At 37.9% G+C, this 11,856-nt stretch overlaps 1 protein-coding gene across 3 annotated transcripts in view; it reads right to left on the bottom strand.

Annotated features, from left to right (window-relative positions):
• TBC1D8 (TBC1 domain family member 8) overlaps positions 1-11,856 on the bottom strand; it is a 62,020-nt gene that overhangs the window by 27,389 nt on the left and 22,775 nt on the right. For 2 of the 3 annotated variants that reach the window (XM_019529523.1, XM_019529521.1), the window contains 3 exons: positions 8,602-8,720; positions 6,959-7,187; positions 1,882-2,122 (listed from right to left, as the gene is read on the bottom strand). In XM_019529523.1, the coding sequence (XP_019385068.1) occupies positions 1,882-2,122; positions 6,959-7,187; positions 8,602-8,720 (589 nt within the window). Of the gene's footprint in view, positions 1-1,881; positions 2,123-2,495; positions 2,569-6,958; positions 7,188-8,601; positions 8,721-11,856 lie in introns of those variants that run through there. The other variant, XM_019529522.1, reaches the window with a different exon arrangement.

Consider the following 11,856-nt stretch of genomic DNA (forward strand, 5'->3'; position numbering starts at 1 on the left):
TTGTTGATTCATTAGTACACACACTGCTTCTCAAAAGTGCCTCAAGGACAATTTCAGATTGATTCTTCTGAAAGCCCAACCATGACAATATTTCAGAAGATTCATGTACTGTATTAAATTTATATTTACATCTAGGTGTTTTTCCCCCTGCAGTCTGTTTCAATTAATATTTGTAAAGCAAAGAATCTTTGAGGAAGGGAAAAGGCAGAATTAAGAGACACATTTATGTGCTTCTCAAAAGAAAAAATGCCCTTTGTGCAAATTTGCGTCATATAACCCCTGCACAGTTTATTTTAAAACTCTTTCAGTCCAAAGAGTTATTGGAAAGACATGGTGGTTGAAGAAGAAAACAAAGAAGTGGGGAGGGGTTCGCAGAAATAACTAATTCCTTAGTCAGAGCGTGTACATCAAATTATCAAGGGGAAAAAAAAATCTTTTAGGCCTACAACCACAAAAATATCTGTTTAAGCACTTTTTAACACACTTCCTCATGTTCTTGTTTTAAAAAAAGCTCTGGCATCACAAAAGAAAAAGTTCTAAGTGTTGCAGCATATTGCTTGTATCAGCTTACAGACTGCAGAAAATCTATTTTAGTGATATACTGGACCAGGATTTCACCCAGCAAGTAGAAATTTAACATGTCAAGGAATGGTGGGTACAAGAACACCAATTACTAATAAAGTTTACATAGCACATTTCCTAGGTTTTAGAATGGAGAATGTTTATTCAGTAAAATTGCAGAAACACCCTCCGAGACTGATTAATAAAGGAAAGAAAGCAGTTACTGTGCACCTGTATTATCATCAGCAAAACCTCCTCCTCTCAACCAGAAGCCATGCCCAAATTATTCACTTGAGTGGCATGAGGAATGCAAGAGGGCATATAGTTTTGCTGCCAGATCAGAGAAATTGCATTTATATATAGTCTTTAGATCTGACCCTGGAATGACCCATGAAGTAGCTGAAGGCCTGCATAGTTGTCTTTATACCATCTCAAGGGAGGTGAAAGGAGCTGACGAGATTGAGAAACAGTGGAAGAGCTGCATTCACATTCCACTCATCCACAAAGCATGTGCCCTAGGCAAATCCCATATTTAGCCATTACATGCTGCCCACCTAAGATTCCCTCTGCAGTTTCACTTCCTCCTCAAAAAACACCAGCAAATCAAAGTGTCTTGTGTAGCATTACCGGGACAGAATGATATTGATTACCACCCCTCCTCCCCCCGGCATAGATTCAACTGCATTTCAGTAGTGAGAAAGGAATCAATGTGCAATAAAATATTACCCACAAAAATCCTTGCCTCTCACATAGAGTCTATGCATTTGAAGGTTGTCTGAAATAGAAGCCACTGTGCAATACTGACAAGGTTATGCTACTCTCCCATCAGGGTCTGTTTTGATCCCAGAACTCCTCCCTTAATTCGGTAACAGCAACTATAGCATGGGGACTTTCCACATGTCAGAAGTGCAAGACAATATGATTCTGAGCAAAAGTTCTCTCGACTCATCAGCACTTGGAAACTACACACAGAACTAAGAATAACACAAAAGACTGCTTCCACTGAAGGAAAGTGAAATTGTCTCTTATTGGAATTTACCTTTAAACAATGAATGGTACTTTTAAAAGGAAATAAACAGCATGTGTTTCAGGAAAGTACAAACATTAGCTGTGACCTGCACACACCATTCCCGATAGGGTGCATGCAAGTTGAAATGTCTATTTTATCATCTCCCATAGATTATGATTATTTGTGTTTTCTCAAAATAACTTCATTTAAGTTTTACCAAGCTTATGAAGCAAAAGCAGTACTATAAAATGCAAAGTCCACTACTATAATTGTACTATTTCAACAGAAGCAGAAACAATTTAATTTTTTACCTCTTTGTAATTTGAGTAGGATCCTGGAGGCCTGGATCCAGTTCAAAGATTTCATTATCAAGTAGTCTTCGGAGTGTTACATCTGCCAGCTGCTCCATTATCCTGAATGCCTCATCAATATTAAGGAACATAGAGAAGTCACGTTCTTTGCTTGGAGTAGTGATACGAATGATATCAGTCATGATGACATTGGAGGTTCTTTCCAGCTTCTGGACATCAACCCAGGGAATTATAAGTTTTACTGCCATTTAAGAAAGAACAAAAACCTCTGAGGAACAGAATTTAAAACTTCTTCCTGATTGCTGATACAAGCATGAACAGCCAGAACAGAAATTTTTAACAAGGTCTGACCCATCCATATAAATAAAGTGCCTAATATGTACCCACTGCTTATTCTCTCATATACCAACCACAAAACTTCTCTCTCCCCTAAAGCTCTTTTATCATTAATGAAAGGTGACAGATCTATGAATCTTATCTCCACAAAATAAGCATCATAAGCTCTGCTCAAAGCTTCTGTAAAAAAGGAGACTCTGTCGCCCTCTTTTTACTTCCCCTCTGTAGAAACAGCTAATATAAGAACTAAGCAAGAAAAGATTCTTGGTTCATCTTACCCTGCTGGAAGCAGACTTTGAGGAAGGTGAAAAACTTACTGCCTTCTGTCCTGGACATTTTCAAGGAAACACCAAGCTAGCTTGCTTCCATAATCAATGTTATTTGAGTAGAAGCTAAACAGAAGTAAGCTAAGTGACCTTCTGACCCAATGTGGAAGTGGGAGTAACAGGGAAATTTAGCACCTCATATGCATGCTACAGAACGTTCCTACTATCACATTCTCATGTAAATATTGACCCAATAGTTTGATGTGCATCAACAGTACAGCAGAAGAATCTTCTGAAGACTAAAAGCAATAAGGACTCGTAGTAGAGATGATATCTTTATTAGACCACCAAGATTAAAAAAAAAATAAAATAAAAATCTTTAATTGAAGAATTTTTTTGCAAAAATCTCAGTGGTCTAATAAAAGATATCATCTCTACTATGAGTCCTGATTGCCTTTTCCTCTAGACCAATATGGCTACAACCTGAATACCTTTTGAAGACTAAGACTGATACTTTTTCACAAGTTTTAAAAAAAGGTCACCAAATCAATATTAAATTTAAGCCTTAAGAATGATTCCAACTCCTGTAGAGACCATGTCTTCAGGAAATAGGCAATATAATAAAATATTCATGTACATGTCTCACTTGTCTAACTGAAGTGTAAATGCTGCACAAATACATAAGTGGTTTCCACATGGAGGTATGGAAAGGGATGAATTCAATATAAACAGAATTCTGAAAAAAGTTAATTAGGCATATAAACCTTGCTATTTTGCTTTCAAGTAAAATGCATAGCGTGGTTTTTTCCTCCCCCAGAAACATCACTAGTATAATCACAAAATCCATAAAGGGTTAAGGAAAAACATAAGAAAGTGTTCTTTATACCAAAACATTTTGTTAAGCCATGCAAGTCACGAGAAAGTAAAAAAGGATCAGTGTATAGTGGATGACCATGGAAGAATATTATTTCCCTCTTCCAGGAAAGGCACAAGGCAATCATGCTGAAAAACACTTGAAAATAAATTAGATTTCCACTTGAGTTAACAACTACTGAAAGCTTACCCTGGAATTTCTTTGCCAAAAAATAGGGAGAATATGCCACCAATATTCTAGGCCAGTCCCTTTATAATAATAAAATCATAAAAAGGCAATAACAGAAAACATTGCCTTGAATTCTTTTGTTATACAAACCATGCTCATGATTACTAATTATATTTAACAATACCCCAGCTGGGTTTTCTATATTAATTCTAATCACAACCTTGTCAGGAACAATTTCATACCCTAACTATTCTTAAATATAGCAAAACTATATAACCATACACAAATAAATGGCCAAAATATATTAGTTCTGCACAAGCAAGACAGTCAAGGAAGCCATGACTGACTATACAGGCCTGTATAAATAGCACTATTCACAGAGAAGTTAGGGCCAGGTAGGTTTTTACTCCAAAGCAAAAGGGGAGCATACTGCTGTAAAAAGACCCAAACCAGCAATGTGATATGATGCAGTATTTTCAGTTTTAGAATATGAAAACTCAGTTAAAAACGATGAAGGCAACTTGCCAGTATCTCTTTAAACAAATTAGAAATCCAAAAGCTGTCATGCCTAAACATTTTGATACAGCTTCCTAATTCCATAATGTTGAAATAGGCTTAAAGTACTGTACAGTCACCTAAAATTCCCCAAAGTCATAACAAGAAGTTAAGAGGGTTTTCTGGTCAGAACTGAAAGATGTAACATTCTTCCCATGGTTTAATCCAGAGGATTAAGTAGATTTCAATAGAATAAAATTAAAATATCTATAAAAGATTCACTTCCTCAGGTTTTATAATTCATAGCCTGCTCTTCTCCCAGCAGTTACATTTAATGAGGCAACAACTAATATCTATTGACATGATTTTATACAGTCACAAGACTCAACCAAGGCTACTTCACGACTATTGCATGAAAACAAGCATAATTAATTCCTTATTTTGTTTTAAAACTGAGCAAAATTCTCAAATATAAGCTACGGTAGCTAAACCTGAACTACTCAGTATAGCTTGAACCATTTATTAACATAAAAAAAAATAATTTCAAATTGTAAATGCCACCATTAGGAATGGGTACAACTATTGTTTCTGCATTAAACAAGCATTACCATTTAAGTTTAGGCTCAAGCTTAGAGAGGTCAAGCTTGGTTTCTGGGGGGTTTTTTAAGTTAACCAAAATGGCTTGGTTTTTCATTTGTATTTCCAAGCACTGAGACAACTAATTCATGAAAAGCTGTAGGATACCAGGCAGTGAAACCAACTATAAAAGCCCATGAGCAGCTTATTATCATTGCCCAAAGCAAAAGTAATCACAAGTGTGAAATAAATTAGATTCTTTAATTCTGCATTTTAATAAAGTGTGTCAATGGTATTTTAAGGGATTTTTTACTAGCTGAGTAACAGTAACAGTGATTAGGGGTTATTTCTTATTACACAATAGAACTTGACTATGTCTCTTCCCTTCACCCCTCTCCAGTACTACCTACATAACTCAGAGCTGTCCACCTTCAGAGTGGCTAGAGGCCACATGCCATACAAGCCACAGGCCCTGGGCCATGCCAATGCAGGGTGTATGCTATGGGGGCCCAGGGGCCGTAGTCATGTGTAAACCCTGCTCCTGCTGCTACACAAGCAGCATGAGGATCCCTGCCACCACCACTGCCACATGACTCTTCCCCCACTCTCCACTTTCCCCCCCATTGCAACAGTGCCAGCACTACCTGTATGAGCAATACAGATCCCCTGCCCATGCCTCCCTGCTGCTGCAGCCATGGAGACTGTGACTTCACCAGGTCCTCCACTGTGTTGCTTTGCCCCAGAGACTCCAACTACCATCGTAGCAGCAGGAGCTTTGGGGGAGGGCAATGGGATGGTAGCCAGGCAGGAGCCCACGGGCTCTGCACTGACCCTTCATGGGCTGCATGTGGCCTGTGGGTCCCCAGGTGAAGAGCCCTGATATAAATAAAGCTGTTGGCATGAGATTAAGGAGTTTTTCTTTCTGCTTTGATTTGTAAGAATACAAATTGTTTCCTCCTGCAGCAGGTCTCATTAAACCTTAACTGAGGAACACTATGGATAAAGGGAATCTTTTATCAAGGATTCCGTCGTGCAACGCCAGACAGAAAGCTGAGATATGTAAACAGACTGAGCTAACAATAGATCAGAATCTCTGCTTTACATTTCTTCCAAGTCACATACAACTTCGGCATTAACAATGAATTCCAATTTACATTTACTTCAAACAGGAAATAAAAAAACTCTAGGTATTTTTTCTTCCTAGATATCACAAGTATGTTTTATGCATTAGTGCATTCTCTAGTTCAACTTCAGAAGTGTACACAAAATATTTTAAAAAGTGGCCACCTGGTCACAACTTGGCCCATAAACAGTAAAAACCTTCAGAGGTGTTAGAATGTAACTGATGATTTCTTAGCTGCATTTTGCTATTAGTACTGGAGAAGTAGTGGGATTTACAGGAGTTGCTACAAAGCCATTCAAGGGCATAATCCCTACCCCTGCAAAGAAAAGCTACTCAGTCAAATGGATGGATTTCAATTATACTTTCCAACTTCTGGGCTAGTTATGATAGGGTTCTCAGATGAACACTCCCCTGGGACTTGAATGGAAACAGAGGACCATACTGTTTGTACTGGTTTCTTATCAATAATTTTCTTAAACAAATTTCTCAACTATGTGAAAGATATATAAGGGAAAAGTTTAAAGAGACTGAGTAACTACCTTGCTTAGAACTGTGATTCCAAAACCCGAAAGGCTCCAGTACAAATACTGTCCCTTTTTCATTTGAAAATACAGATTTTCACCTTTCACCCCTCCACATGAAGCACCATACAAAACTAGGTTTATTACTTTATTGTCAAGCCACAGCTGAAGTTGCACAGCTCTAGAAAAAGGGTTCCACAGGCAACTTACATTCCTTTGCGAGCGTGCCTGTGCACTAACTGGAGTTGTACAAACAGTGGCTATTATTGTGCATGAATATATGTGGGAAGGGCTATTTCTCAGTGCCCACATTCTGCATTAAAAATAGGTGTTAAAATCTGTAAAACATTGAAGCTACGGCTACTCTGAGATTTGAGCTGTTTTACATGTTTTTAGGGCAGATCATTTTCCAGCCACTCATCATGTGAAAGTTGCCAAAGGCCACTCCATGTTCGGAAAAAGTAAAATTTCAAGCAATGTGTTTGCACACACTTACAGAAAGCTTTCATACTTAGAAAGTTCCAGGTGAACATAAAATGAATAATGAAGTGACAACTAAACTCAAATCAAGTTTGTTTCATACCAGCAAACAAAAGGTCAGAATGATAAAGCTGTAAAACAGAATTAGAAGTAAATATATCAACTTAAAAAAAAATCTAGTGGTACGCAACTTCACGTGTCTATTTGGGGCCAACAGTTCTTACATGTTCACACTTACATTCTTTTCCGAGGAAGAAAGAATAAAAACAAAGGTGATTGATGCTCAAATACAGCCAGCCTTGGCGAGGAACTTTGCCCTTCCAGCAGCAGCATGAATAATAAGTAATCAACTTCTCTGCTTCAGGGAAGTTAAATCTGGCTTCAAATTTCACTAATGCTTCTCGGAACTTCTCAGGCTCCTCCTCCAGCTCTGCTAGTTTGCTGCTGGTTGTCTCTGCTATTAGTCCCTAATTCAATCACAAGATAAATTATTACAATAAACCTGGAACATCCACAGCCAAACTAGTTACCAGTACCAGATTTTTTAAATCTCAGTTTTCTCTTGCAAAGGTATTTATGTTGACTTGCAGGTTATGCATTTACTCAGTTTTCATAACTTCTTTATCTACATATTCCCCCTGCTTTACCTGCCACAGGTTAGGGTGTTGTCTTGTGTTGTGTCAGGGTTGGTGGTAGTTTTACAAAGAGGTTACATTATGGATTTGTATAGGAAGGTTTGGATAGGGATGATCCTGCCTCAGGCAGGGGATTAGACTAGATGACCTATGGAGGTCCCTTCCAGCCCTACTTCTGACTCTGATTCAATCCTAGACTTATATTTGACCCACGACTGAAGCATGTTTCAAGTATTTCAGTTTACAACCAATCAGGACTTGCATTGATCACTGCAACTATTTGAAACAGACTACATATTTTAAAACATACTTAAAATGGTATAACATTTCTACCATTCTGCTGCAGTCAAAACTGCTCTGCATGCTTTTATTCAGTTCACAAAGCCATGCCAGGAAATACCCGTAATTTGCAGATTAATTGGAGCTATTATATTCCTACCTAGAAACAATGAAGTGAACCTATAACTTGTAGTGCCACGACTTTCTTACAGCTCTATAACATACAAGAGAAAATAATTCATTGAAAACTGCAGTGTTTCAGTAGTACCAAACTGTACTTTATAGAACATAAAATATTTTGTATTTAGTAAACAATCACGTATGCAACAGGCCTGCAGCAGAGGCAAGAGTTGTTGGCGAAATAAAAATCTGGGTCCATTATTAATAATGAAACCAGCAAAACTCTAGATGCATTGCTCTCCTCAGTTACCTGGCCACTGAATTTTTTAAGAAATGAGTCTTATTCAACACTTTCACTGCACCTGAACACAAAGTATGTACAGAAGAACAGAACAACTGACAGAAATAAGGAGCGAGGCATACATAAGAGACCATACAAGCTATACAGCCATTTTTATTTTCAAGCTGGAGAAACAGGATGGCAGAAGTGTTTTTCCCCACCAAGACAGTAGGCATCTAGCCATGTGGCTGAGACTACATGTACATACTTCCCAACTCCTCTGATTCTTGGATGACAAACAAAAAAGACAAACAACATGTGGCAATATGGGAAACCTGGAGTACAAAAAATACGGCCATTTCAAGACAAATTTTACCCAAAATGAACATGGTTGTTAGGCCAGCTCATTTTACCAAACACAGTGTCTAGTTGGGCAAAATCAAAGGTGCATGAGAACAATTAATAAACAGGTGCATTGCATCAGTAATTATTAATACATTACCAGAGTCATTTCTACCAGGTCATGAAGTAGTGGGGATGAGAAGGGCAGAAGGTAATATTTCTTACCTTGATTTTCCCTTTGACAAAACTAACAATGTCTTCTTTACTGTCAAAAACGGACAAGGTATGGAGTAAGTTTTGCTCTAGCCATTCCCAGTGTTGATTTATCTCTTCTAGAGTGGCACCTAGAAAGACAAAAGAAAAGTTGATTAAAAACCATGTCATAAAAGAAAACATTTCTAAATAGAGAAAAAAAAATCACCATTCACATTCACAAATATATTAACAGAAATTGAGATCCTGAAGTCCAAATTATTAGTAGTAAATAAGCTGCTAAGATGTTACATTGAATGCTGGAGTTAGAGACTACAAAAGTGTTACTGCTTTAAATATGTATTACAGTGCTTTTAGTTTTCAAGATCTCATTACAAGTCAAATGCTGCTTTGAAAAAAATCACAACACAGTAATGAATCTTCTTACTGCAGTATTAGTAAGTGGCAAAATTTTGCCTTGATATTTCTTAAGCAGTCATTAAATTCTGATTTAGGGTCATTCTCCATAGCCCCTGATAACTATTTCTCCACGGGTCTTGAATTTGGTATCTCACCTGTAAAGCTTCTGTGATCTTCAGCTTCTCTGAGAACAAAGGGGTTCCTTATTTATCTGAGTGCTGTGTATGTAACTAGCTCACATGAAAGAGTTGTGCAATTTTTGGGACAGGTAAAATTAATTTAAAGAGGAAAAGCTTTAAAATTTGATGGAATTTCTTTAAGGACTATATTTAAATGTAATGCATTCACACCAACTCCAAAAATATAATTTTAGTCGTTGAAAGCTTGTTCATTAATCTTCAGTGTCCTACATGTCAGCAGGCATGTGTCACAAAGATATGAGAATAGAAAAAGCCAGTACAAGGAAGAGGCAAAACAAAGACAACATTACTGAAAGAGAAGCTGGCCATCCCATTGCAAGACAACTTGGACTAATCAGTCATTGAACAGAACAGTTTAAAAAAGGCAGTAAGTACTATTTCCAGTGCCTCACTTGTAGGGACAAGGGGATAATTAAATTAAAAAAAAAAAAAAAGGATGGCCAAGGCATAAAAAGAAATGCAAAACAAAAGAAAGTTCAAACAAATGTCATCATCACATACCCAGAGTTACGTGAATATTATAATTGCAACATGTTGCTTTACACACCAAGATGATAAATTTAGTTAAGTATTTTCCACCTTCCTCTCCTAGATTTCCCACAAAGAATGCCAACTGGCAGGGAAATTTTCCAAAACTTTAACTTCCCTAACAGGAAAGTCTTATGATAGGACTTCATAAATATCATCAATCAAGGCAAAAAAAAAAAAAAAAAAGAGAGAGATTCACCAAGAAAGAAGGCTATTTCAATGGCCTTTAAGGGAAAAAAAGGCTTCTTGTGGGTGATACCTTTTATTGTACCAACTGAATGGTTGGGATAGACATAGGCAAGCTTTCCAGCATCACAGTACCCTTCCTCGGGTCTCTGGAAGAGAAGCAGACACAGGCGAGCTAAACAGCAGATGGAACAAAAGCCTGTGTAAAACTCCCTATGTAAATAAATACAGGATATAAGAGAAATTATCAGGTAGCCAACAGGCTGGAGAGATGCGTTAAAAACCTGATATAAGGAAGAAAATAAGATTCTTCAGGAGGATCTTGAAGAGCAGAGGTTAGTCAGTATCAGGTAAATTATAATGAGGGATCCTGATTTTCTCCGATAAAAAAAGAATCCCCAATTTTCAGACTTAAAAAAGGAACCCAACATCTACATTTTTCTGTGATTAAAATGGAAAAATTAAAGAAAACTACACCAGCAAACCTGCACTATACCTGTCTTACATAAATGACATTTCATCATCTGGATTAACCACCTGGATTCACTTAAAATTCAATAACTACCATTCTTCAACCCAATTCTTTCTGAAATTAAATGAATTACTCCTACACCAACATCACCACAATCCACATCCCAGAGGACATGCTACTAAACACTATATACAGAGAACACATTGACCCAGCTCTGCCTTAACAATAAATACAATAAAAAGGTATCGCCCACAACAATTCTTGCCTCTCATTTCCTGGACCATCAAGGCAACATTATCACCTCACCTCAACACTGCTTAAGGACAAAAAAAATCCCAAGTGCTATCAATTGTTAAAAATACTAGAAATGTCATATTATAATGACATAGCCCACATGAAACAAATAATAAACTAAAGTGACAGTGAAGACAGGCAAGGAGTGCATCTTGCTGCCTGGCTTCCCAGTTGTGGGTTTGTTTGGAGTAAAAGATTGTCTGTCATAAGGTGTTTCATGGTAGTTTTCAAGTTGTTGCCAGTACCAAAAATCTTGTCCTCTCCCACCTGGATCTGCACTGCACAGGGTGTCTCTGCCCTTTCCCACCCTCCAGCCAGTTTGAGATGCATACTGCATGCAACCCAGTCCCAGTCCAGGTCGGGGGGCTGGGGAGAGGGGGGACCACATGCAAAGCAGGTCCCACAGAGTCTGCTGAATGTGCTGGATTTGGCTTAAAAGGAGGAGCAGGGGCTAGATGAGTTTGACACCCTTGCTATTATTGCATCTATATTAGTGGTTACTGCCAGCACAACTATGCCAGCCAGGGATCACACCTCTTGAAAGCCTTACAGTCATACCTAACACCAAGTTTGGTGACAGAAAGGATTTTTTTCCCCCTAGATCAGACTGACCTGGACTGGGCAGGGTTCTTGCTCAGTAGCACAGGGCATGGTCCTTTTCCTAGGATTGTCTAAACATGTACTAAACCACTTACTTCCCTGTTGTTACAATGATGATGCCTTCATCTGCCCTGCTTCTTTACAGCAAGTCACAGGTATTTCAGGTATTCTGCCTTGTAGTTGAGGCTCTGACATGGTGATTGTGAGAATTCTTGATTCATGACTTGTCTGAGAATGCAGAGGCTGAACAAAGCTATTTGTCAGGAGTCTGCCACTGGCACAAGCTACTGTTTAAGCCTACATCCCTTCCATCAGAGCATTATTAGCAATAACTAGCCAGCAAACATAGGGAAAACACAAAGTGACTTGTATCCAAGGAGCAGGGTGGGTAACAGATGTTTTTATTTAAAGTTACAATTAAGTTTTCCTTTTTAAAAATAAACCAGTTTAAAATTAAATTTGAAGGCAATACAGCATAAGCTAAGGTACACATTTGCTATATTAAAATAATTTAAATAATACGTTGAGACGATGAGCCTCTACTCAAAACTTTGGAGTTGAAGGCTGATTTACTTCTACAGAAGCATT

This window comes from Crocodylus porosus, unplaced genomic scaffold (assembly GCF_001723895.1).
Source record: "Crocodylus porosus isolate Cpor-Errol unplaced genomic scaffold, CroPor_comp1, whole genome shotgun sequence".
In the NCBI taxonomy this organism is placed as follows: domain Eukaryota; kingdom Metazoa; phylum Chordata; order Crocodylia; family Crocodylidae; genus Crocodylus; species Crocodylus porosus.